This window comes from Melospiza melodia, chromosome 8 (assembly GCF_035770615.1).
Source record: "Melospiza melodia melodia isolate bMelMel2 chromosome 8, bMelMel2.pri, whole genome shotgun sequence".
Taxonomy (NCBI): domain Eukaryota; kingdom Metazoa; phylum Chordata; class Aves; order Passeriformes; family Passerellidae; genus Melospiza; species Melospiza melodia.
The window spans coordinates 33,513,778-33,529,564 of NC_086201.1; the positions used below are offsets into that span (position 1 = coordinate 33,513,778).

The following is a 15,787-nucleotide window of genomic DNA, read 5'->3' on the forward strand; positions in this document are numbered from 1 at the left end:
TCTCCTGTTAAAATTTAAAATACCCTTTTCTCCAGACCTTCTCTTGATTCCTTGTGAAAGCTGACCCAGAACAGAGGCCAGACAGAGTTAAAGAATAAAGCAGGGATTTATTAAAAGGCCTCAATAGATGCACCTTGGGCAGCACAAGAGCCCAGCCAGGGCTGCACCCAAGATGAACCAAAATGGTCACAAAATGGACAACTGGTCATGGGGTCTCTCACTTTTATAAGTTCTGCTCCATTTGCATATTGGAGTTAATTGTCCAATTACAGCTTTAGCCCATGAAATCCCATCTTTCTTGTTTTTCTCTCTTCAGTCCATGTTTTTTGTGCTCTTGGGCCTGAGTCTTGGATCATTTGTCCTTGGTCCCCAGCTAGAGAAGGAATTGTTTTGTCTCCCTACTCTGTGAAGAGAGCTCACCAACCCCTAATATGGAGCTCAGAACTACACTCTAAAGCAGCACAGAATCTGAAAACTATAAAAGCTAAAACCTGAGGCATCACTCTGAAATAGAATGAACTCCATGGGAAAAACCCCATGTTCTGGCTGTGGCTTTAAACTACAGACTTCAGAAGAGCTGAGGGATAAGACTTGTATTTGGTTCTTATTCCTTTCAGTTTCTCTCTGCATATGCAGGTGAAGATCAGCCTTAGTTTTGAAATTCTCACCTTGTGTTGTTTTGCCATTTTCCATACATTGTAGGGTTTTCTTGAAATGCTTCCTTTGTTCTGAGGCTGGATCAAAGCAGCTTTCTCTCCTGCAGCAATCCAGGAGGACTGGGACATGGGGGATGTCTGGATGCTGTTACTTCATTTGCATGTGAGCAGAGAACTTTGTTTATTCCCCCACTACATACTGCTGAAAAAGTAAGTTATTGTCTCTGAGGTAATGATCAAAAATTGCTACCTAGGTCTGCAGTGATCTCTCTTGATAAACTAACACCTGATTAGGAAATAGATGGGAAATCTCAATATTTTTCAGGTGCTTTCAAAACTCTTCATTATAAGTTTCTTGGGAAGCAAGTGAGGCTTGCCTTGAAATGGAAGAGAGGGTTTCAAAATCACCTTAGGGATTTTGTGTGAGCCGTGGAGGTGGAGGAGAATATTTGTTTTCTTCCCAGCGGTGGCAGAGAATTGCAATTTTGCTGGAACTTTCAACTATTCTGTTTTTCCAGTCAATATTTTTCAAATGTAATTTAGTGGAGACAAGATAGGGTGGTCAGATATTAGACATAATCTGAAATATGGCAGGAGAGATTTCCAAAGGTGTCTGAAGGACATATGGAGGGAAAAAGCTTTTCTCTGGTTTCACCCATAAGAAATAAGAGTCCAATCAATTTGTGTGGGCAGTCTGTTACATTTGTCCCAATCCAGGGGAGATTTATGCCACTTGAAGCTCCACTGAGCTGAAGGCAATTACTTGGGACTTGCACTGATGTGAATCTGGCCCAACATGCTCACAAATTGGCCCTGATCTCTTGTCTCTCAAGCAAGACTGGAACTATCTTGTGCTTTTTACAGAAAACTTGAAAATGAAAAACCCTGCTTATCTTGGTTGCTTAAAGGAGAGCTTCCCAGCTGTAACAAAGGGCTTTAGGTCCTCCCATTTTGGGGCATCTAAGCAGGACCCCATCTCCTCTGAGCACTTCTCAGGATCAAGCACTTTGTTTTAAACCTCTCAAAATGTAGGCACTTGCCATTCTTTGAATCTCTTGTCCCTGGGGATTTGCAAAGCCACAGACCTCTGATTTTGTTCCATTTTTATGCTCCAGTGGGGCTGTGTGATGAATTTTGTTTCTGGGGTTTTCCAATTGTAAATAGTAACAAGGAGTTCCTAATTTTACTGAGCATTTTGCTCTCCTTTCCCCAGTCCCTCTCTCTGTACAATAGTGTAACTGAATATGAAGCAAAAGGCACTCTGCCTTTCTGTAAGCCAGAACTGCAATTCCCCACCTTTCTCCCCCAGTATCTGAACTTTTCTTGTCTGAGTGAATCTTCTGCCATTTCTGATTTCTCTAATTGACATCCTTCCTCCAGAGCCCCTGTCCCAAACTTTCTTTCTGTGGGGATGCTACAATTGGAAGTCATGTCCTGGCTGGCTTAGACAGTGTGGTTGCATTTTCATAAAACCATGGGTCTCTGCTATTTTTCCACTATTCTTTAGTTTTTTTTTTTTTTTTTTTTTCCTATTGATTCCATCTCTTAGTGATTCTGCCTTTTCTGGTCTTTATGTTAAGCAAAAAGCATACTTAAAGTCTATCCAAAGCACAGAAGGTTTGTTTGTGTGTTAACAGGTTTTCCAGAGCTGAGGCTTCTTTAGAGAATGCATTATAAATTTTCTGGCCTTAAGGTGTCAATAGTTTGTGACCTTTTTTTAGCATGTTGGCAGTGAGACAAATAGCTTGAATGTTTTCTTCTGGTTTTGGCAGAGGGAAATTCCTTTATTAGGAGGGAGGATTTAAAACTCTTATAATGGAGTTATAACCTTCTTCAACTCAGAAGGTCTGAGGTGGGCTTAATCAATTTTGATAATAAAATAGGGAAGACAGCAATGTCAAATATAGAGCAGTAATCAGTGGAATATCCTTACTCTGTAGGTGATAAAGGAAACTATTTTTTTGCATGTGGTTCACCCATATAGCATTTAATCCTTAACATACAGCTGCCACATGAGGTGTGTATGTGTACAGCAGATCCCTGGCACACTGAGCACAGGGTGCATGTGCTTATGCAGCTGTTTGCAGCTGCACAGTGCCACTCTGCCAAAAGGCATGGTCCATTTTCTGCTCATTCCTGATGCCCTGTGCTCATGAATGGCCTTGTGGTGGAAGGAAGGGCTGAGTTTTTATGTGGATCCAGCAGCTTCATGGGGCAGCCACTGCAGCTCCCACGGTGGAAGAGAAGCTAGGAATTAGCAGTCAGGGTGCTGAAACTGTCAGCATGGTTTGATTCTGGTTCAAGCATATATCCCAGGGCCCAAAGTCACTCCTTGATCTTGGCAGAGGATAAAATGGAGTGTGGAATTTCCTGTTCAGCACAGCCATAACAAATGACCTTCCAAGTGCTGTGTATTGCACTCCTGGCAGTTTAAGGCTGGCATAATGTGACTTTGGAAGAAAGCTGAACTGCATGTGTGAGCTCACATGAGTTTGGATATTAAAATGACCTTTCTTGTTCAAAGTATAGGTTTTTGCAGTCCAGTCACTTACAGGCATGGCTTTGGCTTCTGGATCACTACAGACTAGAGCCAAGCAAGTGGAGGAAGAGCTAACAAAAACATTTCCAGTCCCCTATATTTATTTGGTTTTGTTGGTTTGCAAAAAGCAGAATCTGTGTCTTTCAAGCTCCTTCAACAAATCAGAATGATTGCCAGATATCTTCCTGAAGGAAAAATTATGTCCTAAACCACAGTTATCAGGAATTATTGTGGGGTTGGTTCTCCTGGCTCTGCACACCTCAAAGCTAAAGCAATGAGCTTTTTCTACACCCAGGCTGTTTTCTGCCCTATTTTTGTCGATCTTTCTTTTTCAGTCATCTGGATTTGGGCCTTTTCTATGTGTTTCTCTTTCAAATACCCAAAAAGCTTTTAATGTGATGCAGGGCACCCAAACCCTTTCCCCTCTCTTCTATCTTTTATGATGTTCATGACTGTTCAGCCTGGTGAATATATAATGAGCTGCACAGGAAATATTTTTGTGGTACTGGTGTCAATTCAGACTAATCTCAAACCACTGCACAAAAGGAAGTCATGACTATTGCTGCCACTGATTAAGTCACCTAAATCCTTTACAGAATCCTTTACAGCAGAATGTGTTGAGTTGCACAAAAAAATCTGTGTGTATATTGCTTTGAGCCAATTAAAACTTTGATCACCTGGGCTTCAAAAGATGGCTCTTCTTTTTAGTTCTTGAAGAATAATAAATGGGCATACTTCTCTCCCAGCTTTTGTCTTAATGAGGCATTTTCATGCCTGGTTAATGAGGAGTATTATTCTTTATGAAGAGTGTAGTGTTATAGGCAAAATATTATAGTCACAAAGATCTGTAGTTGGGGAATGATATGTGGAAAATTTCACCTTATTTCATGTGTTGACCATTGAAATGTTACCAAAAAGGTGGTGTTCTTTTACAACCATTTATGTTTTGGTGTGAAAAACTTATTTTTCATTTATTTGAGGACAGACAGCACTTTGGAACCTGGAACAAACACAGAATAAAGATTTCATCTTTCCATGGGATGTGACCATGTTCACAGGGGTCCGAGGATGAGGGAAGAGGTGAGGATCCAACTATGTTTCAGAAGGCTTGATTTATTATTTTATGATATATATTGTATTAACACTATACTAAAAGAATAGAAGAAAGGATTTCATCAGAAGGCTAATTCAGAATAGAAAAAGAAAGAATGAATAACAAAGGCTTCTGTCTTGGACAGAGAGTCCAAGCCAGCTGACTGTGGTTGGCCATTAATTAGAAACAATCAACATGGGCCAATCACAGATGCACCTGTTGCATTCCACAGCAGCAGATAATCATTGTTTACATTTTGTTCCTGAGGCCTCTCAGCTTCTCAGGAGGAAAAATCCTAAAGAAAGGATTTTTCATAAAAGATATCTGTGACAATGGGATTTGGTCCTCCTGCTTCACATCCCTGTAGCAGCCACAGGCTGTCCCACAGCCAGTGTGCAGACCTCATGTTAAGAGCTCTCAAAACCACACTGTGCACAGCCTGTGCTGTTCAGAATCATGGAGTGGTTTGAGTTGAAAGGGGATGGTTGCAGATCATCCAGTGCCAACACCTGCCACAGGCAGGGACACCTTCCACTATCTCAGGTTGCTCCAAGCCCTGTCCAATGTAGCCTTGAACACTCACAGGGATGGAGCAGCCACAGCTTCTCTGGGCAGCCTGTGCCAGGGCCTGCCCGCCCCACAAAGGAAAAAATTCCTTCATAATATTTAATCCAAACTTGCTCTCTCTGTTTGAACCCACTCCCCCTTGTCCTGCCACTAGAAGCTCTTGTATTCTTGGGGTGATTTCTCTTTCAGGCTTTGCTGTTTCCAGGTGGTTGTTAAAACCCCTGTGACAGTGCTCAGAGAGCAGCCTGAGGAGAAGTGTTGCAAGGGTGCCTGAGCAAGCACCCCTCTGAGGAGGGTGGGAGGAGGTGGGGCTGCACCTGGGGCTTTTAATGGCAGAACAAATGGGAGGTGGAGGGCAGTGCTGTACAGTCACTTCAGTGCTCCTGCTGTGCCTCTGTGCTCTTCCCCTGTGATCTACAGGAGTGTATTGTCAGCATCAAATCTTGAAGAAATCCACACCAGCAGATTGTTGTTTTCTCTTCTGCGCTTTAAACTTTAGTTACCCGTCGGCAGCTTTCAAGATGACAAGAATTCTGACAGCTTGCAAAGTGGTGAAGACTTTGAAAGGCAGATTGAAGTTTTGCAATGTGTCTGCTGATCACTGGAGTTTCTCAAGGACAGGTACCAGACTGTTGAGCATCAAGGTAACAGTGAACTTCTGTTGTTTAATGGATGTGTTTGGCATGCAGAGATAACTTGCTGCCGATAACAGGGCTTACCTAGAGACATGAACCAGAGGAAATTTGTCTGAAGCCTCAGCAAGGGGGTTGCTTGGCTAAATTAGCTAAGCAAACACACTTTTTGTCTAGTCTGGAATGGAAGTTATGGGGTAAAATACACCAAAAGGTTTAAGTTCAGGGTTTCAGTTAATTATTATATGGTGTTTTCTTTAGAAACACCTCACCTTTCTACAGGACTGATAGCTAACAGAACAGATGTTTCAGTCCATATGTGAACGAATTGGCTGAGTATTAAAAATTGTGCATCACTTGAGGCATATAATTCTATTGAATCTATACAGAATCCTTTTTCAATGTATTAGAAACTACAGTGGCTCTGAGGTAGAGAGGTAGACAACTCTTCTGAATGCATCAGTGTATCAGCTTTGGATTTACAGGGGCTGCACCACTCAGTTGATTTCCCCAGCTTTCCAGTGCTCTTTGCTACAGGAGCTGGAGTAAATGGGTGAAGTGGGACTTTGTGTGGGAGTTCTGTAGCACTGAAGTGCTGGGTGAGTTCTCCCAGCATGCATTTTGCATGGAAAAGGCACTTTTTGCACAGGTTTTGTGTTGAATGAACAGTACAATAGAATTAGCAAGTGGAGGGGTGGTGTTTCAGAGAGCGGTAGGGAAGAGCACAGAGAGACTTGGACTGAAGGCCCTGCCTTACCTGGGGGCTGATCAGTATCACTTCTGTGCACTGAGAACTGGGATTTCTCTTCCCTTTCCCACAGCCACTCATTAATCAGGAGCTCTCTGAGCTCCTTGCAGCAGACCAGTTATTTGACAGGACAAAGGGGGAATGGATTCAAACTGACAGAGAATGTTTAGATTAGATATTAGCAATAAATTCTTTACTGCAAAGGTGGTGAGGCACTGGAAGCAGGATGCACAGAGAAGCTGTGGCTGTCACATCCTTGGAGATGTTCAAGGCCAGGTTGGACAGGGCTCTGAGCAACCTTCCAGAGGAAGGTGTCTTTGCTCATGGCAAGGAATTGGAACACGGTGATCTTTAAGGTCCCTTCCAACCCAAACCATTCTATGATACTTTTCAGGCAAAAATTCCTCTGCAGAGGAATTCAGGATAAGGCAGGAAGTGTTTCTGCTAACACACCTTCCTTCAGCATGTGAGTTCCCAGTTTCTTTGCATCAGAGTGTGGAAGTTAAGTCTAGTTGTGAGCAAAGTGAACAAGCAGTGACCTGTGGCTGGGCTTGGTGTTCCAATCAGCCCTAGAGATAATGGGTATTTTTGAGGAATTTGAGGAGAGAGTGAAATGCAGTGTAAGCATGCTAGAGTTAAAGAAACATTTGGACAATACTCTCAGGCACATGGTGGGATTCTTGGGGTTGCCCTGTGGAGGGACAGGAGTTGCATGAACTTGATGAGCCTTGTGGATCCATTGCAACTTAGGATATTCTATGATCTATAATGCTGTGTGTGAACTAATGGCAGTATTAGGTAATGGTCTCATTCTTCCATTATTGCAGGCTTAAATGAGCATTTAGTTGCCTCTAATTACTTTTTCTCACTGGGCTATTTTAGGAAACATAACAAAATAAAATGAAAACATCTAACCTGTGTATAAGTTAAGTATTAGCATGATGGGGAGAGGGTAGTTTTAGAAAAATGCTTCTCCCAAGTCTGTGTTCTGTCCAGTTTAAACTCACCCTGTGTGGGGAAGCACCATGGTTGGTGAGTTGTGTTAGATGTGGGGACTCACAGGTCCTTATTTCCCTATTACATCCCATCCTTTCATTCTAAAGAAGAGATGGGCATCCATGAGTGAAAGAGGAGCAGACCAGACACCCCTCAGGGCTCTCAGTAGGGATGTTTAGCATCACTGGTTTCAGGTTAATCAAGCTTGTTTAAAATTCAGGAAGAGGCAGAGAGACTGCTGGCTGAAGTTCTTATTGTTTAATGCTCTTCTGAGGCCAATGTAGTTAAATGGGCATGTAAAGGTAGTGTGAGCAATAAATAGGTGGCTTGTAACAGTACAGCTGGCTCTGTAAGGAGAGGTTTGGGACAGCTATAAAAACCACCAGGAACGAGCTAAAATGTAGTCAGAAATGAGGAAAATTTTGTGGAGTGCAGGCTTTGGAAACTAATTCAGACTATTGTGAAAAGACTCTTCACATGTATTTGAGGCAGGTGGAAAGAAACGGGACAGTGACTGCAAGGAGAGTAGAGAGGTGGGTGAGGAAGCTAAAGATGAGTCACAAGGACTCCAGTCCTGATTTTGCAGATGAAGAGGATGTAAAATGGGGCCCATTCCCATATAGATGGGGGGAATTTAGTGAACTGTTACTGTGGGGGAGAAAAGTGGTGCTCATTTCCATGGGTCCTCAGTGAGTTGTGCTAGGTACCTCATCTGGCTTGGTTCACCCTTCTCCTTTGAGTTTTGTGATGGACAAATACTTGTGGCATTGTTGTGAACAGCCTTAAGGAGAGCTCAAGTTGTAGGAACTGTGGCTTTTCTACCATGGTACCTGTGTAGCTTTTCTTTGTCTTGGATGACAAAGAAATTAATGCAGTGCTTCTCCCCAAAAAACATCCTAAGTTTATCCCAAGACACTCATCTTGACTCATTCTTTTTTCTTTCCCTGTCTTCTCTCAATGTTAGCCAGAAACAAATGTGCCAGAGCAAAATCAGATAGATACAGACAGTTATACACAGGGTTGGCAAAGAAAGTCTTGAGTGTTAGCCATGCCCAGATAGATTTCCAGCCTGTGATGGCACAGTACTCACAAGAACAGTAAGAATCAGTTTGATTTTTCTATCAAAGAGAAAATTACTCCTTTGTTGCTGGCTGTTTGGTCTTGGGAGAGTGAAATGTAGCTCAGTCCTGGCACCAGCTTTTTGTTGTGGAAGGAATCTTGGAGCTCTTGGATTCTTCTCTGCTTCTGGTGTGCCAGCTGTTCTGTAGCCAGCCAGATGTGAGCCAAGAAATGTGGCAGAGAAGCTGTGCTGTGTGGAATTGTACTGTAGATCTTCTGAGATTCTGCAGGTCTTTATCATCCACATTTTAGATGGGAAAGGCTGCTACAGCAGGGAACTAACTGGAACTAATTTCATCTGCTTTCTTAAGGGGTTTTGGTTTTTCTTTTAAGTGCTTTCTTTACTTGATATGTGAAGTGGGACCTGAACTAGTTGACTCCTCAAGCTGCTTTGACAAAATACACAAAATCTGTCAATGTGACATTAGCATGACCCTTGCTGTTAGCCATCTTCATCCTCAAAGCTCTTGAAGAGTTCTGCAGCCTCTCTAGAGCACAGGGCCCTCTGCTGGAGGTGAAGCCACTGATGTGTAGGAAGAAGAAATCAGATTGCAAGTGAGATATCTGATATTGAGTGGGTGTGGTAGAAACAATTTAGTTGAGATTACAACAGAGATTTATCTGAGGCTATGTGGGGATGCTTTTGAGAAGGGTAAAGACAAAAGGACCTGATGGAAGCTCTGGGGGATTGTTTATTTCTTGCTTGTTCTTTTTTTGGAAGGAAGTATTTCTCCCAACTGACCCCTGATTGAGCCAACAGGCTTTCTCTGTAGCCTGTAAATCACATTTCACCTTAAAAACAAAACTGAAAAAACAAGGTAGGCTGGAGCTTAGGGATATGGTAACACCTCCACTGGAAATGTAAGCAAGAATAATTGCTTTGAGAATGCTCAATGAACCAACCACTTAATTAAGAATAATAAATCAAGGGAGGGAGGGAAACACTTGAACATCTATCCCCTGCTATAGCTGAACTTGCAGGCAGGTTATGGTTGCTCAGGGACATTTTTCTCCATTACCTGAACACTGTGTAGGGGCTCTACTAGTATAATAAGGGCTTCTGTTCAACAGAAATGATTTCTGTGCTGTCTGGTTTAGAAGGGAGGTGGGCAGTGGTGGGAGGAAGGCTATGCAGATCCCTGCCAAGTACTTTAGTGAGTGTGAGGCTCTGCAGCTCACAGTGATTGCTCTGGGGTTTGGCCTTCAGCATTTAGAGGAATCTTAAATTTTCTGGTCATTCCACCATTGTGGGCTTTGTTTCCTGAAGGATTCTGCCAGGGTTGGTGGCCAGGACCACAATTCAGGCAACTGCCCCAAGGTGTTCCCAGTGGTGGGAAGCCCACAACCTCATTTTAATTTGGTCTAAACCTAGGGGATTTAGCCACAAAAATTCTGTTTATAACTGGGGAGAGAGGAGATTTTGGTGTTGCTGACTAAACTGTCCAATGGTGTGGGAAGGTTCCAAAAGTTATGTCTAAGTCTTTGGAGAATGACTGGATGTTTGACATTAATGAGGAAAGAATGGCAAGGCTAAAAGCATCCCAAATGCACAGAATTCAATTACTTGGCATCTCAGTTTGATTTTTAGTGTATTTTGCAGTACATTAGTAATTGATCTGTGTGGTATTTGTAACTGCAGAGGGGCTCTAAATGAATGTTTGGCATGATGGCTACAAAATGTTCAATACCGAGAATGAAATTTCTCCTTGCTGTGATTGTTCATCTGATTTACAGCTAATGGAAAGTAGCTCTCCAGCTCCTTTGTGCAGGAAATTGATCTTGATTTTTCTTTTCAAAATCCCAGTAAGAGGAATAGTTCTGTAAAAGAAACCAATATGAAGCTAAATCATGGTGAGAGCTGCTTCCTGTGGACATGCTTGGCACATTTCCTGTGTCACAACCCACTGGGATTTTTGCAGTGGTGATCACTCTGCCTGTGCCTAGGAGACAGCTGTGCTTACCTTCCAGAGGTGGAGGTTTATCAGGGTCCTGAAAGTCATAGCCCAAGTTCTTTTAGGGCAGGAATTCACTGCCAAATTTATTTACAGCTATGCTTACTCTTTCTCTTGCTCTGCATGTCACCAGTGATCCTGCTGAGGGAATCTCCTAACTCAGTCTGTCCTTTCTGCTGTGCATGTAGTCATTATTTATTTGTCAGAAGTTAGAGTTCTCTGGTGGTTTCCCATCCAGTGCCTGGACAGGGTAAGAGAGGTTTAGTTTCCAAGTGGGGCCAAAGAGGGTGGTACATTTAGTCTGATATGTGCAAAGTCCCAGATGTGACAATGAATCTCGTAAGGATTTCTGTAAAACTCACTCTGTCCTGCTTGCCTGGCTGTAAAATAGTGATGAAGCCTGTAAGGAATACCTCAGTGTGGGACTCAGTTCTGCTGAACCCTCTCTGGAAGGGGTATGGTTTCCTCTAGGCTGCTTGTTTCATAGCTGCTGCTGCTTCTGGGACAATTTATGTCTATCCCTGAGGTAACTGAGACCATGAGTGTCCATCTGATCCATGAGTTCCTCTGCTCCAGTGTCCTACAGCAGAATACACTGCTATTTTGAATTTTGCTGTTTGACACCAATTCAACTAAACACACACACCTATTTTTAGTGGCATTGCTGTACGGTTGCACTAGAAGTTAAGCACCTATCAAAGGTCAGTGCTGGACGAGCAGAATCAGCAGCAGGCCTTGAGCAAACATTGAGGAGGCAAGTGATCCTTTCCCTGCAGGGTTATGATGTTGGTAAATTGCAAGATGTCATACGTGGAAAAAATGAACAAGGCATAGGGAAGGGTGATCCCACAGTAATAGCAGCATATGCTCTGCTTGCAGTGAGGTTTGCTAGCTCATTAGGATAACAATATTTCCTAAGAGAAAGTAAAAAGGCATCAGGCTGGTAAAAGAGGTAATGTCTTGGCAGCTGGGAGTGGGAGAAGGGCAGGAATACTTACAGTGCTAAGCATGAAAGGCAGGTATCCTAGGTGCTACCTGTACAAACATCAAACCTTTCCTTCCTGTGTTTGAGTCTCTTCATGTGCCTTTCTCTAGGTGCAGACAGCAAACTTGGTGCTGGAAGATGGGATGAAGATGAAGGGCTATTCCTTTGGCTATCCATGCTCCACAGCAGGGGAGGTCGTGTTCAACACGGGGCTCTCTGGGTAAGGCAACAGCAAATGGCATATGGGTGTCAGTACTTCTCTGGAAGCTTGTTGAAGAGTGAAAGCTGCTTTTTCCAAGCTTGTAGGGTCCTGATCCAAGCAGGTATTTTTCTATATTTATTACATTACCATATTATTCTATTTATTTTTCTATATATTCAGTATCTACTACATTGTGGTCCAGAGGTAGAGAGAGAGATAGAATGTCTCAGGCAGACCCCTTGTGCCAAAGCATTTGTGGTGATAAGCACCTTTAAAGGCTGACCCAATGATGATAATGAGATACAAAGGGTTCTGATCACTTCCTACTGAATTGCTGGGTCAGAGCAGGGAAGCTGTTCTTCCTGCAGTGCCCAAGTCAGCTATAGAGGTTTGAAGCATCTGCAGCCTTCTTGGTAATGGAACTTGGGTTCTGAGTGCAAAATTCTTAAGCCCCAGGATGGTCATCTTTATGACCCATCTTTTATGTAATTTGTTGGCTCATACCACAGGTAAGGAGGCTTTTGCATTCTGTGCCTTTCCAGCTAAAGGGCAGGATCAGATTCTTGCCTAACCTAGCATGATTTTGTGTCCTCTTCAGTGGTAGAAAATTAGATTGGCAGCCAAATGCTGCCAGTGCTTTTCTTGGACTGCCTGAGCAGAGGAATGGGGCTTTTGGTAAGGACAGGGACATGTCCTTGGGGATTTAAGACCTCTCTGAAGTTGTTGATGCTTGAGCTTCTTCTGCAGTCATTCATAGCTGTCTTTGCTCATCTGCTCTGTGTTCCCCAAATTATGCTGTGCTTTGGAGATCTCAGTATTCACAGGTTGAGTTTTAAAATGATACCTTTGGTGAGAATGTTAAATTGCTGCAGAGGGGAATCAGTTTGCAGAGTTTTGTGTTAGGAGACAATTATTTAAGCATTTTGACAGCACTAATTACTGGCTGTGTTAATATACCTGCCAACAAGGCACTGTTTAATATAGATCAGAATGATGGAGGGCACCAGAGTTCTCTTCTCATTGATAGATTATGGGCCATAAATCCTGGCACATCACAAAAGTCAAGTAGGACCTGAAGGATTAATTTCCTCTCCACATGTTACTGTGGCAGTAGAAGTTGTGTTTGTTCATTGTCTAATCATTTGGAGAGGATGCTGTGACAGAGATCTCTTCTGTGCTGGGCAGCATATGGGCATGGAGAAAACTCTGAAAATGTACGGAAGTATCTTCAGAACCCCCTGTACAGAACGTGACTTTGATTGATTCAGAGAGATGGAAAACAAGAGTTTGCAGCATTGTTGCAGAACATAAAGGTGGCCAATTCCTCTACCAGTCCAGGGGTTGCTGTCCATTGAAAGGAACCCTGTAGCTGTACCTCCTGCTCCTGATCACAGAGATCTGTGTATCCAGAGGATCCCAGCTGTCCCTTCTCCCTGACACAGGAAGAGGCTATGCCAGGGTGAAGGAGGTGCCCAGGCTGCTGGGGCATGCAGCAGTTTCTCATGTTAGGGAGCAAGAGGTGAGTGCAGGGGTGCTGGTAAGCCTCAGACCTGCTTTCTGTGAAGTGGGGGTTTCTGGGTGCTGATTGGGGTCAGCATGGGCTGTCTGGGGTGATTAATAAGCTGCTCTGCACTGTGTCTCCTCATCTGGATCCCCACATTCTGGTTCATGGTATAGAAATGGGAGGCAAAGCACTTTATGTGCAGACAGCTCTCAGGCCTGAAGCAGCTGAAGCTTGCTGAAATGTTGACATGTTACTCTGGACTAGAAGGCCAAAAGCACTCTTTTAAGGGTTAATGTTAAATGTTAAATTTTTGATAGAAAAGCAAGAGGATGAACTTCTCAGAAGCATTTGCTGAAAAAAATAAACCTACTGTTGCAGCGACATGTTTGTCATAGAACAAAAAGAGGAGGTTTCAATTAAGAAAGAAGAGTTACAACCCATAAAATGTCCCATGTTTGAAATGGCTTCATAAAGGTGTTTATCTCTAATAAATGTGTTTCCCATGATGTTTTAGTGAGAGAATGGGTTGACAGGAGTTTACTGAAATCAGGCAGACCTGTGGGCAGGCACAGCAAGGGTCAGACCTCGCAGCACGTTTGGAGCTGGTGTTTCCATCTGCCCCTCTGTGCTCCACACAGCATTGTTGCTGCTTGAAGGGCATTGTCTGAGCTCTGCCTGCACACCCCACCCAGAGCCATGGCTCTCTGTCCTTGTTTGCTGATCACAAATGACATGCAAAGGTCAATGACATTACCTTTGTCAGTAACAAATAGTTTTTTGGAGGCATGACCAATTAGCTTGGAAGGAGAGAACAATGCCCAGCATGCCCATGCCATGTGCCTGGTACCTGCTGCAGTTTTGAGATCACACTGCACTTTGTGTGGTTGGTTACCTGCAGCTGCAAATATAGATTTGGACATCAGGAGAGGCTTACCTGAAAATATTTCCTGGCTGTTGTTTACTCAACCTGTCATTTCTCAGAGCTGGCTGGTGTGCTGTGCTGTCTATATCTGCCAGCAGCCAGTCCTGCTTTTGTGAAGATTTTCCCAATGTTTGACAATTAATCTTCTGGCAGTAAGTCTGGTGTTCCATAAAAGTGTCTCTTGTGACTTGCTGATATCTGGTAGATGACTGGAGTTGCCAATTAGGAATTGTTTAAACAATAATGACAATAATTTATTATATTTTGTACAGGGCAGATTCATCCTGAAGTGTCTTTATGCATTTGGCTCAATATTTGTGGGGATAACTTTATCTGTTGCTAAATTGCAGGTGGTTTTGGGTTGAAAGACAATTGTTTAAGGGAGATTTGCAAGAGTATACTACAGAATAAGGGAAAAAGTGAGGGACTGTTTGTTAATTTGGGGCTGAAGAACAGGAGCCTATAGACCACATTTACCCCATTCCCCTATATGTGGTTGAAAGTGGGACCTACTAGGTGCAGAGATGATACTTTGTGGAATCCTAGATTTGCACCTCTGCTGCAGAAGAATGTTCCATTGTGCTTTTAGCTCTATCCTTGCTGAGAAGGGCATTCAGGTGCTTAACAAACTGCCAGGCTTCTGCTCTGGGACTAGTGATAGGACATATTTTGGGGCTGTGTGACCGGGGGGGGCATGCTAAATCCCAAAGCTTTGTCTTCAACTTGCCTTCTGCAGGGATACACAACCCAGCTTCCAAGCACTTAGGAGTCTGGTCAGGTGAAATGGATGGTGCTTTGTGGCTGGAAACATGGAGATTGCCAGGGAGAAACTTCAGAAGTGGGACCATGGCAGGGTTGGTGGCAGAGAAGGACCCAGAGCAGTGATGATGAATCCCAAGGATTTGTCTATGTCCTCTCCCACAGAAAAGAGCAATTACAGCCTGAGCATCCCAAGACAAGTTCCAGAGTGTGGAAGGGACAAAGCCTGGGCAAGCAGCTCTGTTGTCTGCTGGCTTTTCAGCTGGAGCCTGCTGCTGCCACTGAGAGGGGAAAGCTCTTACAGCTCATGTAGTGCAAAGCACTGCCCAGGGAGATGCCAGGCCAAGCTGTTATCAATGATACTCTGCAGGGCTTTTCTTATTTTGTGCTTTTCTTAAATGAAACATGAGAAGCCAGTCTTTCCTTGTTCTCCATGTCAAATGCTTAACCACAAATGGCAAAGTCAGGGCATATTCACAGGTATGTTTGCTTTTATTCTGAGAATACATTTACATGAACACCATTTCTGTCTTTTTGTCATGTGGGAATTCAGACCTGTCTTGTTTTCACTGGTTCTTTTGTGTTCCTTTTGACCAATGTACTTTTCTTCTGCTGTCGCTTCACTTAGATACACTGAAGCCTTGACAGATCCCAGCTACAAAGGACAGATTCTTACCCTGGCTAACCCCATAGTTGGGAATGGTGGAGTGCCTGACACAGCTGCTTTGGATGAAATGGGCCTCAGGAGATTTCTGGAATCTGATGGGATCAAGGTAATGGTGGGAGGAGCAGTGCTGATCAAAGGGTTGTGCCCCAGCAGCCTGAGTTTACTGTCTCCCTTATAGAAGAAATCAGTGATACTCAACCTTGTTTTTTTTCTTCTGGATATTGTCCTGTGGAGGAGTGGTGGCAAAAAATACTCCATCTTGATTTCTGTATTAAGCCAGGTGCCTTCTGGAAGTATCTGTTCTGAGGTCAAATAACTGTTTTATACACTAACTCCATTGAAAAATGGAGCTGACTTTTGAAATGAAAGCTTACCCAAAGGGGAGAAGTTTTCTTACTAAAAAAAAAGAATCAAAACAAAACCTTTTGTCTTGTCTTAAATTTCCA

General features: G+C 43.3%; 1 protein-coding gene across 1 annotated transcript in view; it reads left to right on the forward strand.

Moving 5' to 3' along the window:
• Window positions 1-5,376: 5,376 nt before the first annotated feature.
• CPS1 (carbamoyl-phosphate synthase 1) overlaps window positions 5,377-15,787 on the forward strand; it is a 90,934-nt gene continuing 80,523 nt past the window's right edge. The window contains exons 1-3 of the mRNA XM_063161400.1: window positions 5,377-5,499; window positions 11,398-11,507; window positions 15,303-15,447. Coding sequence (XP_063017470.1) covers window positions 5,377-5,499; window positions 11,398-11,507; window positions 15,303-15,447 — 378 coding nt within the window. The remainder of the gene's footprint in view (window positions 5,500-11,397; window positions 11,508-15,302; window positions 15,448-15,787) is intronic.